This window comes from Cervus elaphus, chromosome 20 (genome assembly GCF_910594005.1).
Source record: "Cervus elaphus chromosome 20, mCerEla1.1, whole genome shotgun sequence".
NCBI lineage: Eukaryota > Metazoa > Chordata > Mammalia > Artiodactyla > Cervidae > Cervus > Cervus elaphus.
In genome coordinates, this window is record NC_057834.1 from 49,971,644 (window position 1) to 49,997,773 (window position 26,130).

Sequence of the window (26,130 nt, forward strand, 5' to 3'; positions counted from 1 at the left end):
AGCTCACTTCAGATTTAGTGACTGGAAAGAATGTGAACCCTTTAATTAAGCAAATTTGAAGAGTTACTTGACACACACTACCTTCCACATGAGAAGGAAAAAAAAAAAGGTCAGAACAAAATTATATTTAAAAACATAACCAAATCTTGTCTACAAGACTCACAAAGTGAGTGACTTAAGATTCAGTGATATCTTTAACTTAACTGATTCCACACAGAGCACCAAAATACATCTACTGTGCCTGTGCTTGTTCTACCAAAATGCTTAAGCTTCACTACTGAGGTTAACTACCATCCAGAGAACGAGGGCCCTTTGAGAGACAACAAATCCATAGATGTCAGGATTCCATGGATCCATTTCACAGGGTGGCACAATGACATAAAGCAACACATTCTTAATAAATGAAGGCACGGCCTATTTCACTATTTCTTCAGGTAAGTTTTCATACCTCCACTCCCAACTGTTCACATCATACCCAACACCCCTGAACACAAATGTTCCTCCTACATAAAAGGAAGGAGCTGGACTTTGGATGGGGCTCTGGAGTCCTTCCAGTTTGTGGTTCTTTATTTAACTAGCTGTGAAATCACAATACAGCTCTCACAACTCAGGGAAAGTTACATTTTACTGCCCAAAAATAACAGATCTGATGCAATAGACCATACCTCGCTCTGCCAAACGTTAATACCAGAACTTCTGAAATAAACAAACCTGTGTCTATGCTCATCTGGTCCATGGATCAGGAAGATTCCAGAGTGTTTCGCCCCTTTGCCGGCATCTACATGAGGAATTAACACATCTTCCAAACCTAGATCAAAGCGTTTGTGTTTTGAAGAGTCTGGAAGAAAGAAGAATGCCCCAAAACACAGGGTGATGAAGGCACTTAGAATAAGGAGGAGGATAAACTTCTCAGAAAGTCTCAAGGTAGCCCTGTGATGCGGGAAGGAAGGCGGCCCCAGGTTCAGAGGTGGTATCCTTCGTCCAGAGAGGGGTAGCAGCGCTGGGGTAGTCATCGTTTAAGCTCTTGGGCAAAATATTTTATAAAGTTCTCATCTTATATCAAACGTACGATACATTGAACAGTCTTCGGAATTTTGGCAAAAATGGGAAAATCCAATTTTTCTCCTCTTAAAGGACTGTTGTGCTTTTCAATAGGGCACCTCTTTCACGCTCATTCAATTACATGCAGAAACGCGTGTGGCCCCAAAACGATCACTAGTTTAAGTCCTGTGATATTTTCTTTGCCATCTGGCTCTCGGTACCTCACCGGGTGATTACAAGTCTCCTCTTCATTCCCAAGGGTAGATCAGGCAAGCAACACCGCAGAAAGGATGCAGGGTGGGCTCTTCCATTCCTGCACCTCCGGGAGATGCTCCAACGTGGTCTCCCTCCCCAAAAGGGAGACTGACGTGACCCAAAGAGTTGTAGAAGGTTCACTTGGGCTCCTCTGATGCTTCGACTGGAGAATTTGTTAATCTCACTGGTGGAAAAACAAGGGGCTCTTCGGAAGTCGGCCAACCGAGAGGAGGGGTCTCCCGCCTCAGCGCGAAGCCAAAAGAGCGACGCTGGGTTAAAAGCAAGAAAGAGGGCTCCTACGCCCGCGCCTCCCGACCCCTTCCCCCGGCTCCGAGGGCAGGCGACAGCTCCGACGTCGCCCCCTCGACAGTCGGCGCGAAGGGCATTCGCGTCCAAAATACCTGCGCCCTCCCAGCCGCGGCCGCTGTTGCTACCGCTCGGATCTGTCAGCGAGCGGAACTTCCTCCTCCGCGGCCACTGAGAAGCCCCTGCGTGTGCTGGGGGAGGGGAGGTGCGTCGGCCGCCCCCGCCCGGCTCCTCCTCCTCTCGGCCGCCGGTTAAGTTAACCCCGGGGCCGACTCCCCGAGAGAGGCCGCCGCTGACCCCGCCGCACCCGGGCTCGGCGACCGAGCCTCCGCAGCCCGGAGGCGTAAGAAGCAGCCGAGCCGCGGCCCTCAGGTCCGAGAGCCCGGGGCAGGCGCCTGCTCATTCCTCCCTCAGCCCGGGGGCGGCGGCGGCCCCGGGCGCGCGGGAGCAGCCGCGCCTCAGGCGGGCAGAGGTCAGTTCTGTCTCCTTCCTCCCCGACCGCCGGCCGCCGTGGGGGCCTCCGCCGCGCAGCCTCGGGTCGTTCGCAGCTGCTCTCTCTGGCGGTGGCGGTGGCGGCGGCTGCGGGAGAGGCAGCGCGTCCACGCGGTGCGGGGCTGCGGCCCGGTCCTCGCCCTGTGGCACTCTAGGCCCCGAGAGCGCGGAGCAGCCGGGGGCCTTCACCGTTGGGCACACGCCGGAGAGGAGCCGGCGTGTGGGGGTGGGACGGATGGCGCGGGCCGGCCTCCGGCCCCGACTCGCGAGTGGGCGTCCCCGGGCGGCGGAGTGTGAGGTGCGCGCGCACGCTCCCGGCCCCGCCGCCACCGCCCCTCCCCCGGCCCGCCCGGCCCGCGCTCCGGCCTCGCGCCGCTGCAGGCTCCAGCGCCGCCCTCCCGCCAGCCGCCGGCGCGCCCCCCGGAAGCGTCCTGCCGCCGCCGTCTGGGTGCTTGGGGGGAGAAGGTCTCCCGTCCGCGCTTCAGTGATAACTTCACCCGTGCCGGGCTTTGCCATCGTCACTCGTGGGACTGACCGAGCGTTTGGGGAGGGGGCGGGGAGTGTTCAGGTCACCAAGGCTTCGCTGCAATCAAATTACTAGGACTCAAAGGATCTGATGGCCAAGGTTAACGTTTAATCTTGCTCTGTGGAAATCATGTCTTCAGTTGTGGACCGTTGATCCCTTAGGGCTCAAAGACTGGGTCTCCAACTTCTTTGCAGCCCCATGCACGTCGTTGGGCACCCGAGGCTCGAGTCATCTCTGTTGAGCATCAACCAAGTGCCTGGCTCTGTGTTTAAAATGGCGACCTTTCGTTTAGGTGTCCTGGTTGAGGAGTCTCCAGCAGCAGTCCATATGACCCCACAGGACAGCAGCCTCGTCGTCATTCAGTTTCTGAAAGAGCTTCTCCCAGCATCTCCTTCACACTCCTCACCACCACCGCTCCTGCAAAAGAGATAACAGGTATGAACGAGGAGGTGCTAGAACCCCAAAAGACAACAATATTGTTTAAATTAAGCCTGAAAAGCAACCTGAGTTGATTTCTGTTATCCATAGTGTTCAGAACCATGTTGTGATTGGTGATGGTGGTTTAGTCTCCAAGTCGTGTCCGACTTGCGACCCCATGGGCTATAGCCTGCCAGGCTCCTCTCTACATTAGATTCTCCAGGGAAGAATACTGGAGTGGGTTGCCATTTCCTTCTCCAGGGGAGTCTTCCTGACCCAGGAATTGAACCCGGGTCGGTCACCTGCATTGCAGGCAGATTCTTTACCAATTGAGCTATGAGGGACGCCCCCATGTTGTGATTAAGAACAAAAAATTTATATGATACGCAAATACTCTTATTTCCAACTTTGAGATTTTGTTTGATATTAAGATGCCATTCCCTCTACACATACTTAGTGATAAATGGGAATTGGAAAGGAGTCCCTTAAGTAGCAGGGACAAAAGGTCAGCCTTAGCTAAAAATCAAACAAAAAAATCCTCATTCATTGGCACGATTCAAAGTACATTCCAGTCTGCACTATTTCCAGAAGTTCTGCATATCTAACTACCTACCATATGACAAAAGAAGTCATTGTCATTGATTCACCAAATGAAACAAAGACATAAAAATGTTATGTGCCACCTCTCACCCATTCAGGCTGGCAGCCCAATCCAAAGTGAGATTGTGTTGGACACTTGTGAAAAGTAGATGTAAAAAATTCCCTGCCTTCCCAATGTGTCTTTATAAAGTGTGCCAATTTTATGAATAAGTTTCTAATGCTGAGCCTCTCTGTAAGCCAAAGGAGAAGAAACCCGTGGGTTTCCAACTGTTGAGGTCATTACTTTCCATGGAAACATCAGGGGAAATAAATTTGATTTCTAAATGAAATAGAAAGTTATATAATCCTTGAAGGATAAATATTATCTAGATCAACACCAAATTGTTAACAACAGACATATCAATCATGAAACCTGCTTTAACCTAGTAGACAAGTATGACTCATAGCTGGTGGAGAAGACCTATCTGTGTCCCTCTCTCTTGCCCTTGCCTGTTTTGCAAAATTCACTTTTCCTTCAGGAGAGTAAAAACATCATTACTTAAATTAGAGGTTATTACAAATGCAGTCTGCAATTCTAAGGCCATTGATGATGCTGTTGATTATCTTACTGTAATCCTACACAAGCATCAAAAACTGTGTGTTTTCATTCTAGAGACTAGTCCCTGAAATGATTTTTAAAAGAATCAGTATTGTTTTGTTGATCTTTAAAAGCAAGTAAAAAATATATTCATAAATTATGACTACAGTATATAAAATTATGTGTATAAAAAATTTAAAGGGAATATTTGAAGAAGACTATAGCTGTTGTTAACCATAGACTTACCAATCATGAAACCTGCTTTAACCCAGTAGAAAAGAAATGCAAAAAGGCAAAATGGTTGTCTGAGGAGGCCTTACAAATAGCTGTGAAAAGCAAAGGAGAAAAGGAAAGATATTCCCATTTCAATGCAGAGTTCCAAAGAATAGCAAGGAGAGATAAAAAGCCTTCTTCAGCGATCAGTGCAAAGAAATAGAGGAAAACAATAGAATGGGAAAGACTAGAGATCTCTTTAAGAAAATTAGAGCTATCAAGGGAACATTTCATGCAAAGATGGGTTCGATAAAGGACAGAAATGGTATGTACCTAACAGAAGCAGAAGATATTAAGAAGAGGTGGTAAGAGTACACAGGAGAACTGTACAAAAAAATCTTCATGACCCAGATAATCACGATGGTGTGATCATTTGCCTAGAGCCAGACATCCTGGAATATGAAGTCAAGTGGGCCTTACTTGCATCACTATGAACAAAGCTAGTGGAGGTGATAGAATTCCAGTTGAGCTATTTCAAATCCTGAAAGATAATGCTGTGAAAGTGCTGCACTCAATATGCCAGCACATTTGGAAAACTCAGTAGTGGCCACAGGACTGGAAAAGGTCAGTTTTCATTCCAATCCCAAAGAAAGGCAATACCAAAGAATGCTTAAACTACCGCACAATTGCACTCATCTCACAAGCTAGTAAAGTAATGCTCAAAATTCTCCAAGCCAGGCTTCAGCAATAAATGAACCGTGAACTTCCGGGTGTTCAAACTGGTTTTAGAAAAGGCAGAGGAACCAGAGATCAAATTGCCAACATTAGCTGGATCATTGAAAAAGCAAGAGAGTTCCAAAAAAAAACATCTACTTCTGCTTTATTGGCTATGCCAAAGCCTTTGACTGTGTGGATCACAAGAAACTGTGGAAAGTTCTGAAAGAGATGGGAATACCAGACTACCTGACCTCCCTCTTGAGAAACCTATATGCAGGTCAAGAAGCAACAGTTAGAACTGGACATGGAACAACAGACTGGTTCCAAATAAGAAAAGGAGTACACCAAGGCTGTATATTGTCACCATGCTTATTTAACTTATATGCAGAGTACATCATAAGAAATGCTGGGGTGGAGGAAGCACAAGCTGGAATACAGATTGCCAGGAGAAATATCAATAACCTCAGATATGCAGATGACACCACCCTATGGCAGAAAGTGAAGAGGAGCTAAAGAGCCTCTTGATGAAAGTGAAAGAGGAGAGTGAAAAAGTTGGCTTAAAGCTCAGCATTCAGAAAACTAAGATCATGGCATGTGGTCTCATCACTTCATGGGAAATAGATGGGGAAACAGTGGCAGACTTTATTTTGAGGGGCTCCAAAATCACTGCAGATGGTGATTGCAGCCATGAAATTAAAAGATGCTTACTCCTTGGAAGGAAAGTTATGACCAACCTAGATAGCATATTAAAAAGCAGAGACATTACTTTGCCAACAAAGGTCTGTCTAGTCAAGGCTAAGGTTTTTCCAGTAGTCATGTGTGGATGTGAGAGTTGGACTGTAAAGAAAGCTGAACGCCAAAAAATTGATGCTTTTGAACTGTTGTGTTGGAGAAGACTCTTGAGAGTCCCTTGGACTGCAAGGAGATCCAACCAGTCCATCCTAAAGGAGATCAGTCCAGGGTGTTCATTGGAAGGACTGATGCTGAGGCTGAAACTCCAATACTTTGGCCACCTCATGCAAAGAGTTGACTCATTGGAAAAGACCCTGATGCTGGGAGGGATTGGGGGCAAGAGGAGAAGGGGGCGACAGAGGATGAGATGACTGCATGGCATCACTGACTCGATGGACATGAGTTTCAGTAAACTCCGGGAGTTGGTGATGGACAGGGAGGCCTGGCGTGCTGCGATTCATGGGGTCGCAAAGAGTCTGACACGACTGAGCGACTGAACTGAACTGAACTGATAGCTGTTGTGTTAAGATGGTATTATATATGGTTTTTCCACATGTGCTCTGTTTGTATTACTTTTATAATTAAATAAAAATTTTTAAATAGACTGACATTTGAGAAAGTTAAGGTCAAATTTCAAATAAGTGGACAGAGTTGTATCAAAATGAACACACATCTGAAGGCAATCAACAGGAAACAGAGCGTATGTGAGCAGGTGGCATTTCCCTATAGCTCAGATAGTAAAGAATCTGCCTACAATGCAGGAGATCTGGGTTCAATCCCTGGGTCAGGAAGATCCCCTGGAGAAAGAAAGAAAGAAAGTGAAGTCGCTCAGTCATGTCCAACTCTGCGACCCCATGGACTGTAGCCTACCAGATTCCTTCATCCATGGGATTTTCCAGGTAAGAATACTGGAATGGGTTGCCATTTCCTTCTCCAGGAGATCTTCCCGACCCAGGGGTTGAACCTGCATCCCCCACATTGTAGGCAGACGCTTTACTGTCTGAGCACTAGCGAAGCTCTGGAGATGGCAACCTGCTCCAGTATTCTTGGCTGGGAAATCCCATGGACAGAGGAGCCTGGCAGGCTATAGTTCATGGGGTCAAAAAGAGTCAGACATGACAGAGCACACACCCAGTAATAGATAAGATTCCAAAATGACAGATGAATTTCCCTTTTATAAATCCATATAAATTAATATTTTAGGAAATAGGAATTATTAAGTTCATAATAAAACAAAATTTATCCCAACGGTTCAGATTTATAGGACCATTACTGAGATCCACTTATGTATTACAGTCTAACAGCTATTTGTTCAATCATACCTTTTCCATTATTGGAACAAATTAACATCTATTAACATATACATCTACTAGCACACATACATACACCATCTAGCTCTGTTTTCAGTGAAACTGAAGTCATCTACTAGAGAGAAAAAATATAGCTGGAATGCAAAAAGAGGCTTTTGATTTACTTATATAACCTGTTCCATCTTAGTTTCAACTGGTTCCCAAGGAAGATGTTATAGGAGAAATTACCACATCACCATTAATGTGTAGAAAAATTACTAAGTTTTGGCCAGCTCTTTCCACTCTTGCATTCTTCTATAAAGTTTTTTTCCTAGAGGTCAGGGATAAGCTGAAGTTCAAGGTTATGAAACTCTCAAGTTAGCTCTCTGTAACTAAAGGATAAAGGATCCTTTAACTAAAGGCAGATCCTTTACCACTGAGCCAGCAAGGAAGCCCCTAACCCATGAGCCCTTGAGGCTTCAGTTTGTCAGATAATTGCCAATGCTCACCTATCTCCCCACACCGGACTGTGTGCTCATTGAGACAGGTATTCCAACTTATTTCTCCAAACCTCTGGCACCTACTACAGGCTATATTACATGGTATTCCTTCAACATATATGTCTTTCATAAGCAAATGCTCAGACAGACAGGTGAAGTTTTCTGGACTCTGCTGACTTGTTGATATCCTTTACCTTGATAAAGGATCAGGTTAGGGGCTTCCTTGCTGGCTCAGTGGTAAAGGATCCGCCTGCCAATATAGGAGACTCGGATTGGATTCCATCCCCGGGTTGGAAAGATCCGCTGGAGAAGGAAATGTCAACCCACTCCCATTCTTGCCTGGGAAATCCCACAGACAAAAGAGCCTGGTGGGTTACAGTCCATGGGGTCGCAGATGAGTTGGGCACAACTTGGTGACTAAACAAGTCAGGAGAGTCCAAAAAACTCCACCTGTCTGTCTGAGCCAAAATACTTGAGGCACATTTGCTTATGAAAGACACATTAAAAAATAAAAAACACATTTGTTGAAGGACTACCATGTAATATAGCCTGTACTAGGTGCTAGAGGTTTGGAGAAATAAGTTGGAATCCCTGTCTCAATGAGCACACAGTCCGGTGTGGGGAGATAGGTGAGCATTGACAATTACCTGACAAACTAAAGCCTCAAGGGCTCATGGGTTCACTGAAAGGGCACCAAAGTGAGGGGAGGGAGACTGGAAGTATGTCAAGGATGGTTTCTAGATCAAATGTTTGAGCTGAGCCTTTAACCAGCAGGGAAGAAGGCTAGTGTTCCAACATAGGGAGCAGAACATGCACAGGTATCCAGAGTTGCTTGTTACTACCGTTTAACCAGAAACTTCCCTGCTTTATTACAGTAAATATGTTGCTTGACCTAAACCCTCAATACTCTTGAACCATGCATACTTACTCCATCACTTCAGTCATCTCTGACTCTTTGCAACCCCATGAACTATAGCCCACTGGGCGCCTCTGTCTATGGGATTTCCAAGGCAAGAATACTGGAGTGGGTTGCTTCACCAGGGGATCTTCCTGACCCAGGGGTTGAACCTGTGTCTCCTGCTTTGGCAGGTGGATTCTTTACCACTGAGCCACCTGGGAAGCGGGAATATGAAATTTTCAAATTTTAGAAAAACATGTGACTATGTAAACACATGACTAGGACCTCTGAGTAAGAAAGTGTTAGTAACTGTTAGTCGCTTAGTCATGCCCGACTCTTTGCAACCCCATGGACTGTAGCCCACCAGGCTCCTCTGCCCATGAGGTTTTCCAGGCAAGGATACTGGAGTGGGTTGCCATTTCCTCAGGGCCAAGCAATGAGGAAGCCAGACGCTTCAGCATCACTGGCCACATAGTAAATTGCTTCTCTGTGAACCCAGCTATACCTAAAGCTAGTTCATCCTTTGAACTTCTGAGTTACACAAGCCTGTAAATTTCTTTTACAGTCATAATTAGTTTCTGTGACGTACAATGTAAAGAATACCCAGGAAGTCTTTGTATGGAGGTGCTGTGGCTCTCTCTAGTATGTGAAGCATCAGTAGTTCCACAAGTATAAAGGATAAGGGACCAGAAGGAACTCACTCTTTCAGGCAACCTTCAGACTTGGGTCAGGGATGACAGTGGGGAGAAGGCCTAAAATGGAAAGGGCTGAACACAAACGACAGCAAAGTATCTCAAACCTAGCAGCCCCTATTGTTGTTGTTTAGTCACTAAGTTGTGTCTGACTCTTTTTCAGCCCCATGGACTGTAACCCGCCAGGCTCCGCTATCCATGGGATTTCCCAGGCAAGAGTACTGCAGGGTGTTGTACACCAGGGAGTTGTATTCTAATGAAACGCTCCTACCCACCCTTCCCCTACCATGGGAAAATTGAGGCCAAAGAAAAGGAGTTGCCCCTAGCACATGCCATGTTCTTTCTCCTTCCGCCAACCTTTTCACAGGTTCTTCCCACTTTTTTTCACCTGCCAATTCCTACTCATCCTGATGCCTATAGTAAAAGCTATCACTCATATTTACTGAATCCCAGCTATGGGGGAAGCACTATCTCATTTAATAATCATAACAACCCTATGAGGTATGTATTTTTATTTTAATCTTATAGTTGAAGAAATAAGAATAAAGAAGTTTTCCAGTGTTTCCAGGTTCACACAGGTCAATGGCAAAGGTAGGATTAGGTCTAAGATTCTCCAGTCCCAGAGCCTGGATTTTTTTCATTATATGCAGCTGCTTTCCATATTTCCTTTATCTTTTGATATCTAGAACGTAGTATAGCACTGACAGTGGATGTGCAATACTATTTAATGAATGAATATATAAATCAGTGGCATACCATCAGCAGACAAATGGATAAGGAAGCTGTGGTACATATACACCATGGAATATTACTCAGCCATTAAAAAGAATACATTTGAATCAGTTCTAATGAGATGGATGAAACTGGAGCCCATTATACAGAGTGACGTAAACCAGAAAGATAAAGAACATTACAGCATACTAACACATATATATGGAATTTAGAAAGATGGTAATGATAACCCTATATGCAAAACAGAAAAAGACACACAGATGTACAGAACAGACTTTTGGACTCTGTGGGAGAAGGTGAGGGTGGGATGTTTCGAGAGAACAGCATGTATATTATCTATAGTGAAACAGATCACCAGCCCAGGTGGGATGCATGAGACAAGTGCTCGGGCCTGGTGAACTGGGAAGACCCAGAGGAATCGGGTGGAGAGGGAGGTGGGAGAGGGGATCGGGATGGGGAATACATGTAACTCCATGGCTGATTCATGTCAATGTATGACAAAACCCACTGAAATGTTGTGAAGTAATTAGCCTCCAACTAATAAAAATAAATGAAAAAAAAAGAAAAAAAAATCAGTGGCATATATTGTCAAGATAACTGCCTTGAGTGGATTAAAAACAGCTTTAATATGAGGCTTTACAAAGAATGCTTAACCTCCTTTAGCATCAGATTGCTCTTTATAAAGGTGGATGGGAGTATCCAATTTTGAAGAGTCCATAGGGGCTCCTGGGTTTCCTTGGTGCTTGTTAGAGAAAGTAAATAAATAGTCTTGTTTAGGCTTCAAAAATAAAGCAGAGTAGGCCTCGGACCTTGCTTCTAACCTGCCTGGACATTGCCCCACCTGTGAGTGACTGTAGGTGACTGCCTCCTGTGAGTTTAAGACTGGCAGCACCATAGAGAAGATAGGAAACTGATTTTGAGATTGTTTAGCCCCTGGACGGGGTCTGGTGAAGCAAGCCCCAGGCTTAGCAACATTCAAAGTTTTACAAGACAAATGAAAGTTGCTCAGTCTTGTCTGACTTTTGTGACTCCATGGACTGTACAGTCCATGGAATTCCCCAGGCCAGAATACTGGACAATTTCCTTCTCCAAGGGATCTTCCAACCCAGGGATCGAACCCAGGTCTCCCCCACTGCAGGCGAATTCTTTACCATCTGAGCCACCAGGGAAGACCCTTGTTTTTACAAGACAAAACAAACAGCATTAACATGAAACCAGGCTTGCAATTTGCTCACAGACTGATGATTATATTAATTTGTGAGATTATAAGTGGGAACCCCAAACTGCAGTCTTTGAAGTCTCACCCAGGGAATGGATGTGCTGCCTGGGACCTTTTCCCAGTTGGACTCAAGATGTGCTGTGACACGGGACTTCCCAGTGCTGTCTAAGTCTGGATGTTGGTCAAAACCCGATTTGGTGATGTATCCTCTGCTCTTTCTATTTCTCTTTTAATGTTAGTATATTGAAAGTAAGCTAGATAATTCTCTAATAAGTATTTGTATTATTTAAATATATGTAATGAGTGGCTTGGGCTTCCCTCATAGCTCCAGTCGGTAATGAGTCTGCCTGCAATGCAGGAGATCCGGGTTCAATTCCTGGGTCAGGAAGACCTCCTGGAGAAGGAAATGGCAACCCACTCCAGTATTCTTGCCTGGAGAATCCCATGGACAGAGGAACCTGGCAGGCTATAGTCCATGGGGTCACAAGAGTCGGACACGACTTAGTGACAAAACCGCTGCCACCACTTGGGTACTTATATCACACCCCTTCACACTCAGGAGCGAGCTACCTGATTGGGGAGTGCTCTTACATTCATTGGCTCATAGGCCTTGACTGAACGGAACTAATCTATTAAAAAGTCCCAATTACTGAGGACTCATTCTTTTGTTCCCTTTCTGCCCCAGAACTAGTGCAACAATCTTTTGTGAACATGTCTGCTTGTCAGACCCCGCATTCCCCTTTGCTGGGCTGTCCTGAGGCCAAGTTTTGTGGGAGTGAGGGGTCAGCTGAGAGTGTCTGAAGCTTTTTTGGGTTATAGATCTAGAACCTTGTTCTTTATTAGCTTTTCTGTAATAGAACTGACATAAAAAAAAAAAAAAAATCCTCCTCTTGACTATCCTGTATGTCTTCATTTAAAATCAGTGGGGGAAAGGGGTGGGACATGCAATTTACTGATCCTCTCAATTAATTATGGCTATAACCTAGATGGTAGAGGGAGGGTATGTGAGAGGTAAAGCCACAGATAAAAGTATTATATCTACTACTGTGGGCAAGAATCCCTTAGAAGAAATGGGGTAGCCCTCATAGTCAACAAAAAAGTCTGAAATGCACTTGGGTGCAATCTCAAAAATGACAGAATGCTCTCTGTTCATTTCCAAGGCAAATCATTCAATATCACAGTAATACAAGTCTATGCCCCAACCAGTAATGCTGAAGAAGCTGAAGTTGAACAGCTCTATGAAGAGCTACAAGACCTTCTAGAACTAACACCCAAAAAAGATGTGCTTTTCATCATAGGGGACTGGAATGCAAAAGTAAGAAGTCAAGAGCTACCTGGAGTAACAGGCAAATTTGGCCTTGAAGTACAAAATGAAGCAGGGCAAAGGCTAACAGAGTTTTGCCAAGAGAATGCACTGATCATAGCAAACACCCTCTTCCAACAACGCAAGAGACGATTCTACACATGGACATCACCAGATGGCCAATACCAAAATAAGATTAATTATATTTTTTCCAGCTGACGATGGAGACGTTCTATACAGTCAGCAAAAACAAGACTGGGAGCTGATTGTGGCTCAGATCATGATCTCCTTATTGCAAAATTCAGACATATTGAAAAAATAGGGAAAACCACCAGACCATTCAGGTATGACCTAAACAAAATCCCTTATGATTATATAGAGGAAGTGAGAAATAGATTCAAGGATTAGATCTGATAGAGTGCCTGAAGAACTATGGACAGACACTTGTGACATTGTACAGGAGTCAGTGATCAAGACCATTTCCAAGAAAAAGAAATGCAAGAAGGCAAAATGGTTGTCTGAGGAGGGCTTACAAATAGCTGAGAAAAGAAGAGAAGCTAAAGGCAAAGGAGAAAAGGAAAGATACACCCATCAGAATGCAGAGTTCCAAAGAATAGCAAGAAGAGATAAGAAAGCCTTCCTCAGTGATCAAAGCAAAGAAATAGAGAAAACAATAGAATGGGAAAGACTAGAGATCTCTTCAAGAGAATTAGAGATACCAAGGGAACATTTCATACAAAGATGGACACAATAAAGGACAGATATGGTATGGATCTAACAGAAGCAGCAGATACTAAGAAGAGATGGCAAGAATACACTGAAGATCTATACAAAAAAAGATCTTAATGACCCAGGTAATCACGATGGTGTGATTACTCACGTAGAGCCAGATATCCTAGAATGTGAAGTCAAGTGGGCCTTAGGAAGCATCACTACAGACAAAGTTAGTGGAGGTGATGGAATTCCAGTTGAGCTATTTCAAATCCTAAAAGATGATGCTGTGAAAGTGCTGCACTCACTATGCCAGCAAATTTAGAAAAGTCAGCAGCAGACACAGGACTGGAAAAGGTCAGTTTTCATTCCAATCTTAAAGAAGAGCAATGCCAAAGAATGTTCAAACTACTGCACATTTGCACTCATCTCACACACTAGCAAAGTAATCCTCAAAATCCTCCAAGCCAGGCTTCAACAGTACATGAACCGTGAACTTCCAGATGTTCAAGCTGGATTTAGAAAAGACAGAGAAACCAGAGATCAAATTGCCAACATCCATTGGATCATAGAAAAAAAAAAAGAGTTCCAGAAAAACATCTACTTCTGCTTTATTTAATTCCCTGGTGGCTCGGATGGTAAAAGCGTCTGCCTACAATGCGGGAGATCAGGGTTAGATCCCTGGGTCGGGAAGATCCCCTGGAGAAGGAAATGGTAACCCACTCCAGTACTCTTGTCTGGAAAATCCCATGGATGGAGGAACCTGGCAGGCTACAGTCCATGGGGTCGCAAAGAGTTGGACACGACTGAGCGGCTTAACTTTCTTTCTTTTCTGATTTACTGACTACACCAAAGCCTTTGACTGTGCATTACAGCAAACTGTGGAAAATTCTTCAAGAGATGGGAATACCACACCACCTTACCTACCTACTAAGAAATCTGTATGCAGGTCAGAAGCAACAGTTAGAGCCAGACATGGAACAATTGACTGGTTCCTAATCGGGAAAGGAGTACGTCAAGGTTGTATATTGTCACCCTGCTTATTTAACTTATATGCAGAGTACATCATGAGAAATGTTGGGCTGGATGAAGCACAAGCTGGAATCAAGATTGCCAGAAGAAATATCTCAGATACACAGATGATACCACCCTTATGGCAGAAAGTGAAGAGGAGCTAAACAGCCTCTTGATGAAAGAAAGAGGAGAGTGAAAAAGTTGACTTGAAACTCAACATTAAAAACACTAAGATGATGGCATCCAATCCCATCACTTCATGGCAAATGGAAGGGAAAACAATGGAAACAGTGAAAGATTTTATTTTCTTGGCCTCCAAAATCACTGCAGATGGTGATTGCAGCCATGAAATTAAAAGATGCTTGCTCCTTGGAAGAAAAGCTACAACCAACCTAGACAGCATATTGAAAAACAGAGACATTACTTTGCTAACCAAGGTTCATCTAGTCAAAGCTATGGTTTTTCCAGTAGTCATGTATGGATGGGAGAGTTGGATTATAAAGAAATCTGAGCACCAAAGAATTGATGCTTTTGAACTGTGGTGTTGGAGAAGACACTTGAGAGTCCCTTGGACTGCAAGGAGATCCAACCAGTCAGTCCTAAAGGAAATAAGTCCTGAACATCCATTGGAAGGACTGATGCTGAAGCTGAAACTCCAATACTTTGGCCACCTGATGCGAAGATCTGACTCATTAGAAAAGACCCCGATGCTGAAAAGATTGAAGCCAGGAGGAGAAGGGGATGACAGAGGATGAAATGGTTGGATGGCATCACCGACTGGATGGATATGAGTTTGAGCAAGCTCTGGGAGTTGGTGATGGTCAGGGAAGCCTGGCATGCTGCAGTCCATGGGGTCACAAAGAGTCAGACATGGACTGGACGGAACTGAAAGCCAGAAGGTTAAACACTAGAAAGATTTCTGCTCAAGTTGGTACAGTAAGGTCATGCTTTGATCTACAAACTTTATTTCACACAAATAGTAATGATAGTGAAAATAAAGAGAAAGCCAAACTGAGGTAACCAAGCTCTGTAACAAAATAACTCTTTTCTTAGATCAGAAATGGAACTGAAACAGAAAGCACTTAGCAAGTCTGCAGCTAGAGACCCACTGAGGTAGAAAGTTTGAAACCCAAAATTTGTGTCTCCTGTGAAGTGACAGCAACTAAACAGGCTCCAAACAAGGTGCAGGACAGTCTTAGTTGTTGAAGTCGGGAACCTGTGAGAGGATACTGAAAATAAACTGCTGCCAGCCCACTGCCTGGGGAAGCAGAAGGACAAAAAGACACAGCCTTGGAATCAGGAGCTAAGTGACTAGTTCTGCAATATCCCCAACACCACTATGCAGTAGGAGTACAAAATGCCAACAGTAATCCTGATTCCAGAACAAAAGTTCAGGAAGGCATCTGGAAGCAAAAATCATTGAGCCTGAAGGGGTGAGCACAAAGAGGGCAGGGGAGGGGGGAGCATACTAAATTAAAATAAGACAGAAAAAAGCAAATAGAAACTTCACTCAAAATGAGCCTGACCACCAAATTCCAAAGATATACAGAAGTCTCATACTATGAAAGATGGCCAACAAAATGAACACTCAGAATATGAATTTACTCCAAATAAAATTACACTATGATATTATGTGACAAAGATTTTTTAAATTAATGTTTCGCATTATCAAAGTGATAGTTGAAGGCCCAGCATTCATTTTAAAAGGAAAAGAAATTAGGAAACAGATACAAGTTGCATGAAGAACAGGTAAATGAGGTAAAGATGGGGGGAAAAGACAATAGAAATCTTAAAAATAAGTATATGGTCATTGAGATTTTTTTAAAAATCAATGGACAGGTTAACCCTGGAGCTGGCCAAAGTTGAAGGGAAGAAGTAATTCATCCAGAACATAGTAGAGAAGAATTCACCCAGAACATAATATAGAAAAATAAAGTTATTTAAAAATGTGAAAAAAAATTGGTATTCAGGGGATTATATTGAATGGCTTCCATATATGTCTCTTAAGAATTCCAGAAGGAAATACTGAAAACTGAAGGGAAGAGTGGACAAGTTATACTTTAAAAATGAAGAAATGACGGAAGGTTTTCTAATCAAAACCTCAGAACACCATGTGTACTGAGCAAGATAAATAAAAGTAAATGACCACTTCAGTCACATTATAGTGAAACTACAGAGAAATAAGGATAAAGATAAAATCTTAAGTTACCAAGAGGAAAATACTGATTACCTTCAAAGAGTCTATGGAGTTCTCCAAAGCAACAACAGAAGAAAGAAAACAATTGAGTATCTTAGAAGTATTGAATGGAACATTATCAACCAAGTATTTGATTTCCAGATAAACTACCATTTCAGGAGAGGGCAGAACAAAGACATTTTCAGTCATAAAAGACTAGGGAGTTTTCCACCCACAGACCTAAACTAAAGAACTACTAAAGAATGTACTTCCCCCAATGAGAAAATTAAGCCCAGAGAGAAAGCATAGGATACAAAAGGTTCTAGTGAGGGAAGAAATTAATAAACTGTGATGGTAGAATTGAAAATAACTACTTTAGGAGTATGGTTTTAACAGACACAGACTACTGCACGTAAAATAGGTAAGCAACAAGAATTTGCTATATAACACAGGGAACTATATTCAATATCTTATAAAAACCAATAATGGAAAATAACCTGAAAAAATACATACATATAACTGAATCACTTTGCTGAAACTAACACAATATTGTGAACCAGCTATACTTTAACTAAAAAAATAATACTTCAGTATTGAAAAAGAAGGAAAGAAATGTTTTCAATGGGTAGTTAAAACATGCTAAGTCCTTTGTCATGTTTGGAAGAGAAATATAAATGATTGTGTCTGAATACTTTGTCTATAAGATATTTTATATTAATAAAAAACTGATCTAGAGCTTCTAAACCTGCAAAGAAAAAAGAGTAGCAAGGAATGGGGAGAGTTGATATGGAAAACTGATCATTCTATAGAAGGCAGAAAAGAAGAAAAAATCATGTCAAACAAAACCCCAAATTAAATAGAATAGTAGAATTAAATCCTATTATCAGCAAGCACAATAACTAAACAGATTTAAGTTACTTATTAAAAGACTGATTATCAGATTGTTTGGAATAATATTCAGACATGTAACATTAGTGAAAAAACACAAAACTAAACCACAGAAATATTACATAAAAAGAGATTTTTTTTAAAAAGCTATCAAAATACTGTAAAAAAAAAAAGTTGATGAATCATTATTAATATGAGACAAAAAAGTATTTTGAATCAAATGTACTAATTAAGAGTATCGGTACCAAGAAGATGAATGTAGTTTTCAGTTATAGAAAGCAAAACCACCAGAATTACAAGGAGAAATTGACAAGCCCACTGTCTGAGTGGGAGATTTTAATCTATCAGACACAACTATTACGTTAGTGCAAACATAATTGCAATTTTGGACCGTGAAGTTTAAATAATTATAACTAGACTTAAATACATCTTTATTAATCTAAATAGGAACATTATAATCAACACATTTTTGCCAAAAAGAAATTAGGTTTGCTTATTCCTGTAGCATAAAAATCCATGCTACAGGATTCCATGAACTCTTGGAAAGTATTTTTTGCCTTCTGCTTGTTGTGAAAGCATTTTCCCTGCAGAAAGTTGTCAAGATGCTTGAAGAAGTGGTAGTTGGCTGGTGAGAGGTCAGGTGAATATGGAAGATGAGGCCAAACTTCGTAGCCCAATTTGTAAAACTTTTGAAGCATTGGTGTGTGACGTGTGGTCAGGCATTGTCATGGAGAAGAATTGGGTCCTTTCTGTTGACCAATGCCAGCTGCAGGTGTTGAAGTTTTTGGTGCACCTCATCAATTTGCTGAGCATACTTCTCAGATGTAATGGTTTCTCTGTGATTCAGAAAGCTGTAGTGGAACAGACCAGCAGCAGAGCACCCAACAGTGACCATAATCTTTTTTGGTGCAACATTGGCTTTGGGAAGTGCTTTGGAGCTTCTTCTTGGTCCAACCACTGAGCTGGACGTACTGGCTGTCATATAAAAATCCACTTTTCATTGCTCAAACTGATTGAGAAATGGTTCATTGTTGTATACAATAAGCAAAAATGACACTTCAACAATTTTCTTGATTTGGGTCAGCACTCGAGGCACCCACTTATTGGACTTTTTCACCTTTCCAATTTGCTTCAAATGCCAAACAACCATAGAATGGTCAACATTGAGTTCTTCAGCAACTCCTCATGTTGTTATAAGAGCATCAGCTTCAGTGATCCTCTCAGTTTGCTGTTGTCAACTTCTGATGACCAGCCATGGCACTCCTTATCTTCAAGACTCTTGTCTCCTTTGCAAAACTTATTGAACCACCACTGCACTGAATGTTCGTTAGCAGTTCCTGGGCCAAATGCATTGTTGATGTTGCGAGCCATCTCTGCTGCTTTATGATCTATTTTGAATTTGAATAAGAAAATTGCTCAAATTTGCTTTTGCCCAACATCATTTCCCTAGTCTAAAATAAATATAAAATAAACAGTAAGTAATGTCATTAGCAAAAAAAAAGCAAGAAATGTGCATTAAAATAATGTCTAACATAAGCACATTTATTTAAGAATGTATTCCAATATGAAATGCCAAATTTCAACAATGCAAAACTGCAATTACTTTTGCACCAACCTAATAGATCAAGCGGACAAAAAAAACAGGTAATAGGGATTGAATCATAAAGGGCCTCTAAGAGGCTGCATTAAGGAGTTGGGTTTTATTCTGAGAGCAATAGGAAGCCATTAAAGGATTTTAAACAGAGTAATGATTACATCAGATGTCCTTTTTTAGAAGGATCACTCTGGCTGTAAAATGGAGAATGGACTTCAGGATGATCAGACTACATAAAGACAAGAGGACTATTTTAGAAAACTCTTCCTACCGTATAGCCAAGAGATATTAACCTGAACTATAATAGAGTCATTAGTGAAGGAAAAAGTCATTGGTGAAATGTCCCAGACATTTCAAGGGACATTCAGATGGCATTGTTGATCAAATGGCAGAGGAGGATCAAAGACAACATCTGTATCTGTGTTCTGCAAAACCTGATACATAGCAAGGAAGAGGAGAAGCAGGGTTTTCAGGGGTAGGGAGAGGAAGTGGGGTGGTAGGGAAAGGTGAAGATATTGTGTCCTTGTTTTTGATTATGCCGCTTAACTCTCAGTCTGTCAATTTTGACATTCAAACTGGTTCATTAAAAAGTTATATTTTAGGGACTTCCCTGGTGGACCAGTGGTTCAGAATCCACCTGCCAATGCAGGAGACACAGGTTCAATCCCTGGTCTGGGAAGATTCCACATGCCACAGGGCAACTAAGCCCCTGCACTGCCTGAATACCGTAGAGCCTTTGCTCTGCAACAAGAGAAGCCTGAGCACCCCAACTAGAGAGTAGCACCCCATCTCTGCCACTAGAGAAAACCCGTGTGCGGCAACAAAGACCCAGCACAGCCAAAAATAAACAAAATAGATAAATTTTCTAAAAAAGTTAAATTATGGATTTCCCTGGCTGTCTAGTGGTTAAGACTCCACTCTCAATGCTGGGGCCACAGGTTGGATCCCTGGTTGGGGAAGACTCTGCATGCTGCATGGGGACCAAAAAAAAGGGGGTAAATTATATTCAATATACAAGCAGTATACAAGTCAATTTTAAAAGGTGTCTACCAAAGATACACTATTTTAAATTATTGGTGCTTATGGAATATTTCAATAATCTGGGCAAAAATTATACATTAACAATATCAGAAAACAATGTGTATATTTGAAATAATAATTTTTCATGTGATAATGGCCCTTTAAGATTATTTATATTTTTATTGCAGATTTTCATGCTTTTCTGTACATAACAGACTTTAATTTGCCCAACTATTACAGTGTTATACAGTTGGTAGGGCTATCCTTAGTGTATAGCAGGTATTATGAACAAGGAATTCCAATCTGTTGACCTGTGAATTTTTACAGAGTCATAGATTTCATGGCACATAGCTCCTTTTCTTTTCCTGGTTGTTCTTAATTACCTTAAACTAATTCCAAGTTTACAGTGTGTGTTTATATTTCAGAGGACAATCATTCAGCACTGACCGAAGCTAGGAAGGGTGTACATATTTTACAGCCAAAGTGAGGTTACTTACAAATGCTGGAAACTAAGGCGCTATTTTTCCAAAGGCACTTTATTCAGTATCTACAAGCATGAAAAAGTTTAAAGAACTTACAGATTTCCAATTATGAGTTTTAAGGTTTTGTATTTCTTTTACCGTCATTCCAAATGCAAATGAAGTTCCGAGTTCCAAATGTGCTATGCAGTTTCAGCCTAGTATTCTAATGCATGGAGTGGAGTGTGAGCCTGTAATACAGAAACAGGACTATTTGAACTGTCGAGAAACCCTTTGGATCCTTACAGGAAATCTGCCTGAAAGTCTGCAGGCTGGAAGATTCCTGGTAGGAATAGAGCTATAAGGAGATATGTGGTTCCAGTATTGCCTCTTAAGTGATGGCAAGGATGTGTTTTGAAAAGACAAAACCCTTTTTGTTTCCGGTTTTTAAAGTTAACAACTTATTTGAGCTAATTAATGCTAATATTGAATTAAATTTCACACACAGATTCTGCTGTTTATTATGAGCCATTATCATTTTAGTTTCAGTTCAGACCACATTGCTTCTTCAATTGCAGCACTCTGCATTCAGGGGTAGTGCAAGCAAAATAGTGAACTGGGCTCTTCTCCTTTGGGCCCGTTGCTGTATCACTCTACTTAAAACATAATTTGGTTACCATCACGCTATATAGACATCCCTGTCTTGATGGAGAAATGCTATAACCAGAGATTCCACTATCAGATGTAGGGTTCTTCCCTATCATGGAAGTTGAAAGAACCGATGTATTATGCTTTCCTAATATTATTTAAAATTATAGTAACTTGTTAGTTTTAAACAGTATAAAAAAATTAGGCCACATCAATAAAATTATAATTCTTTATATTTCTAGCTGAGTCAGATATGTATTAAAATTAAAGGGAGTTTTCATTTCTGTCATTGAGTTGGTGGTAATTTTTTTAACCTTTATACTTCCTGGAAATACATATGCAAGGAAGGAGAGAGGGAAAGAATTGATGCACCAGTAGATGTGAATAATGCTGAAGATTTAAACGTGGTACACAGAAATTACTGAGGTGACCCAAGGACTAAAGAGTAGATAAAACCAAGGAAGGTCTTAGAATGCAGGAACAGAAAAACCAGACCCTTATCATCTTTCCCTCCCCCATGTTGTAACTATTAATGGATTTCAGGTCCTCCTGAGCAGTATAACCTGTCACCCCTCCTACCCCATCAGTTCAGTTCAGTTCAGTTGCTCAGTCGTGTCCTACTCTTTGTGACCCCATGGACTGCAGCCCACCAGTCCTCCCTGTCCATCACCAACTCCCGGAGTTTACCCAAACTCATGTCCATTGAGTCAGTGATGCTATCCAACCATCTCATCCTCTGTCATCCCCTTCTCCTCCCGTCATCAATCTTTCCCAGCATCAGGGTCTTTTCAAATGGGTCGGTTCTTCGCATCAGGTGGCCAAAGTATTGGAGTTTCAGCTTCAACATCAGTCCTTCCAATGAATAATCAGGACTGATTTCCTTTAGTCCTGACTGATTGGATCTCCTTGCAGACCAAGGGACTCTCAAGAGTCTTTTCCAACACCACAGTTCAAAAGCATCAATTCTTTGGCGCTCAGCTTTCTTTATAGTCCAACTCTTACATCCATACATGAATACTGGAAAAACCATAGCCTTGACTACCTCATAGGGAAAAGGTATTTACCTTACTCTTCCTCCACCCAGTATATGTGCCTCATCCAATCAGCAAATGACCCACAAGACCCCTACTCCTTGTACCCTAGGTATAAAAGTGGACTAAGGACCTTGTTTGAGGTCGGTTCTTCCTTGAGCTGGCCTGCTGTTCTAACAGTGTTTCCCACTCTAATAAACTTTATTTCCCTCTCATTCTGTCTCAAGTCTGGAAATTCTTTTCCAACCCACGCCTGGACCATGACATTTTTGGTGGCCTGTACAGGGAACATGGGGTCTCTTCCCCCACCTCTTCACTTCTCCTTTTTCATAGGGACCCTCTGTGAACAGGCAAGTGCTGTGGAAGCAACTGAGGAACTCTGGCCAGGGTTACCCTCTGCTGTGTTCCAAAGGGCCCACTGCTCACTGCGCCCCAGTAGCTGCCATCTGAATGGGTGAGGGTCTCACCTTTTGACTTCTTTCCAACTGAGGACTAGACCAAAGAATATTGTGTGGGCACGGGTCAGGCACTGAAAATATATTAGGGCGCCTGCCACATGAAGACTGCCATGTGAGGATGAGGGGGACATGGAACAGATAAGGCCACAAGGGCATCTGCCCCTAGCAAGACAACTTCTGTACACCATGTCAGTGGTTGAAGCAAAACAGACCATTTTCCCCTGGCCACCACCTCCCCAATAGGATTGTAAGGCAGATTCCTCAGCCTTCTCCCTTGTCCTTTCACTTCTTTCCCTTTCCGTCCAGATTGATTTACAGGAGCCTAAGTGTTGCCTCTGAGCCATCCCAAGAGCGCCTTCCATGTTTCAGGGAATCCCGGAATGGTGAGTCACCTGGTTGCTCCCAGGAATCTCTGTCTTTTTCTGCTCGGGTCACATGATGCCTTAGTTGCATGGTTCTCAGAGGTCACATCTCACTGTTGGACGCAGCTGTTGGGACGGTCGCCCATTTTTGTCCCATTGGTTGCACAGAGATGTCACTGAGGCAAAAAGGGACGGCTTTTTGCCAGTCGGTGACTCTCAGAACCCCCATTCTATGACATATAGGCGACGGATGGGATCTGATATGTCTCAAGAGACTCTCTCAGACTCACTCCTTGGCTACATTCTCAGAAACTGGGAAATTTTGACTCTGCCAAAGGCCTGGCCCCAGTACAAACTGGGGGACCCAAAAAACACAGCCTCTGAATGGCACACTAGCTTTTGCCAAAAGCAGAGAAAAGACTCAGAATTTCCTTACGTTCAGTCCTTCATGGCCCTCAGTCAGAATCCGGATTTCAGGAACTCATGCCACATGTGTCTTTCTGTTGCCTCTCTCTCTCCTGTCCCCCTCTGTCTCTCTCCATCAGATTTCCCAGATGACCCCTACTTGACCTTTCATATCCACATGACCTCTAGGAAAGAATTCTGGGGTTCCCTTTGGTCCAGGTCCTTCTCCTATTTTCAAAAGCCTGTGGGATCAAAAAACTCTCCTAACATTCTAAAGAATTCCCTTCTAACTACTCCTGTTTCTCAGGGTGGAGAAGGACCAAGCTTCCCCCACTCCTGCAAATTCCCTTAACCCTTCCATCTTCTGATGGGACAAAGACCTCACTTCTCAACCAGAGGGACAATCCAAGATTTTTATCAGCTGATCTGCCCCTGATATGAGTCAATTTGAGCACTATTTGGTCTATGTTTTAGCTATGAAACTATGACTACAGAAAGGAAAGATGACTTTTATACACAGGATGGCCATGATATGTATTCTTTAGACTCCAGAGAAAATTGGTTAAAATGAATTTTTTTTCTTGGAAACTGCAAAACCAGTTCTTTTTGCATATGCAATTACAAACAACTAGCTTGTTAAAAAGCCTGCCTAGGGAAATGTTTGAAGTTAACCCTTTCCATATCCTTGAAATACACAGCCCACTTTGCTTGAGACCTCAGCCTTGGACAAATTAGAACTTCAAAACAAAAGGGGGGAATCAAAGAGACATTTTAAATCTCAAGCGGAAAACTATGAAATCTCTGCCTGTCTGTCTGGATTTATATATGTCTCAGTGTGTGTCTTTTTTTTTTTTTTTTTAATAATATTGCTAAAGTTGTAAATGAGTTCTAATTTAATTGGCCTAAAGAAAAGTAAGCGCTTACAAATCAGACCATTCTAAATGCAGGAGAAATTAACCTAAATGAATTTCAAATTTACGTGAACTGGGAAATATTCAATATTAAATATCTAGTGTTAACGTTTGTTTGCTAATCTAATATAGACATGTCTAAGAGTCATTAACATTAAGCATAATATTTTCATTGTGCCTAGGTTTATCATAAGTTAAATATTGTTATACTGTTATATCTGTTACAAGTTTGTCAGCAAGGAAAGTAACTCGAGTGAAGAAACTTTAAAAATATATATATAAATGAGGCAAGAGCTTTTAGATAAACTATTAAGAATAATTACACTTTAGAAATATCTGTCTAAAACAGTCTTTCTAGATGTTGGTAACCTGAATTTCAAGGGTTGTGCTAAACTATGCGACGGAAGTTTAGTGAATAGCTAGGTCACTTCCAAATAAAATAAGATTCTGAAACATTCATTACTGAACACTAACTTCCTCTTACAGAGAAACTAGAGATTTTGGACTATTAATGAATAATGTTTGATGCCATCCTGAGACATTCTCTAGAGTTTTTTTTAATAAATTATCACTGGTAATTATGTTCACCAATCTGTAGAATGCTAATACAAAGGTCAGTTCTTGGTTGCTTAAGGAAAGTAGGATGTGTGTTTTCAGTAAAGAAGGTATGAGGAATGAAATTACATTTTATGAAGGAAAAAGGAAGTAGGTCTAACACAGAGGTGACTGTTTCAGGATGGGAGAATGAAGTAATGGGTACAGAAAGTGATAAGAAGGTTTTATGGAAAGTGGACCCCAAGAGAAGAGTTTTGTGCATAAATACAAGTTTTCTTGAGATGTTGAACTGCCTTTGATAATGAATTTTAAGTTTCTTTACCTTGGAAGTGATCTGTTCTGTTTGCCTTAGAAATCTTCTTTACTACTTTGGTTAAGTGAACATATTGTTTCACAGTGATCTATATGATTCTATCTGACTGAGTGTTATAAACCCTTTTGATACTTATCAACAAAGCTTCCTAAATAACTTGACTTCTAGCTAACTTTGGGATGCTTCAGAGGGTCCCTGAGACATCCCAAAGTGCTATTAAACTACCTGGGTTCATTGGACATGTTAAAGTATATGCAAAGTACTATTGAAGGGGTGATCAATCTTCTCAGGTTATACTGTGTGATGTTACTAATATAGACATCCTAAAATTCTGTGGAATTCATATAGATCTGATATGCTCTGATAAAATGTGGTCAATTATAATTCTAGTTATCATATTAAAGTGCTACTTTGTCAATTGCAATTTAATAGGATTTTAAACATGCCTTGTGGGCACTCGGCTGCGGCCACAGCGCAGACCAGACTTCACTCGCTCGCAGCTCGCTCCACGCCCTCTGCAACAATGTCTGACAAGCCCGATATGGCTGAGATTGAGAAGTTTGATAAGTCGAAATTGAAGAAAACGGAAACGCAAGAGAAAAATCCACTGCCTTTGAAAGAAACAATTGAACAGGAGAAGCAAGCAGGCGAGTCGTAATGAAGCATGCGCCGCCACTATTCACTGTACATTCCACAAGCATTGCCTTCTTGTTTTACTTCTTTTAGCTGTTTAACTTTGTAAGATGCAAAGAGGTTGGATTGAGTTTAAATGACTGCGCTACCCCTTTTCACATCAAAGAATGGAGAACTACTGACAACATAGCCCGCGCCTGCCTCTCCCATCTGCCTATGTGGCTGGCAGGGAAGGAAAAGTACTTGCATGTTGGTGAAGGAGGAAGCTGGGTGGGACGATAGTGAAATCTAGAGTAAAAAGCTGGTCCAAGGTGTTCTGCGGGCTGTAAAATGCAGTTTAATCAGAGTGCCATTTTTTGTTGTTGTTGTTCAAATAATTTTAATTATTAGAAGGCACAATTTTTTAAATATGCAAATAAAAAGTTTTAAAACCTGAAAAAAAAA

General features: G+C 42.0%; 2 protein-coding genes across 7 annotated transcripts in view; one reads left to right on the forward strand and one right to left on the reverse strand.

Annotated features, from left to right (window-relative positions):
* Positions 1 to 1,972, reverse strand: part of MAN1A2 (mannosidase alpha class 1A member 2) — a 156,295-nt gene extending 154,323 nt beyond the window's left edge. The window contains exon 1 of the mRNA XM_043875727.1: positions 712 to 1,972. Coding sequence (XP_043731662.1) covers positions 712 to 1,013 — 302 coding nt within the window. The 5' untranslated portion in view covers positions 1,014 to 1,972. The remainder of the gene's footprint in view (positions 1 to 711) is intronic.
* Positions 1,939 to 26,130, forward strand: LOC122676485 (thymosin beta-4-like). 6 transcript variants are annotated; one of them, XM_043875728.1, is made up of 4 exons: positions 1,939 to 2,074; positions 2,913 to 3,055; positions 22,814 to 22,890; positions 25,486 to 26,130. In XM_043875728.1, exons 3-4 carry the CDS (start codon positions 22,868 to 22,870, stop codon positions 25,709 to 25,711), a joined length of 249 nt encoding a protein of 82 aa, XP_043731663.1. In that variant the 5' UTR covers positions 1,939 to 2,074; positions 2,913 to 3,055; positions 22,814 to 22,867; the 3' UTR covers positions 25,712 to 26,130. The 6 variants fall into 6 exon arrangements, with proteins under 6 accessions (XP_043731663.1, XP_043731666.1, XP_043731664.1 ...); XM_043875733.1 differs by lacking the exons at positions 1,939 to 2,074; positions 2,913 to 3,055; positions 22,814 to 22,890 and adding exons at positions 6,434 to 6,438; positions 8,277 to 8,282; positions 24,605 to 24,608 and having other exon boundaries at positions 25,527 to 26,130; XM_043875732.1 differs by lacking the exons at positions 1,939 to 2,074; positions 2,913 to 3,055; positions 22,814 to 22,890 and adding exons at positions 6,434 to 6,438; positions 8,277 to 8,280; positions 13,271 to 13,275 and having other exon boundaries at positions 25,527 to 26,130.

What these genes read in the sequence shown, in the direction of transcription:
- LOC122676485 (XM_043875728.1), top strand. Translation starts at nt 22,868, where the DNA reads ATGTTTCAGGGAATCCCGGAATG. An exon ending in TTTCAGGGAATCCCGGAATG is followed by an intron (nt 22,891 to 25,485) that starts GTGAGTCACCTG and finishes GCAATTTAATAG; the next exon opens with GATTTTAAACATGCCTTGTG.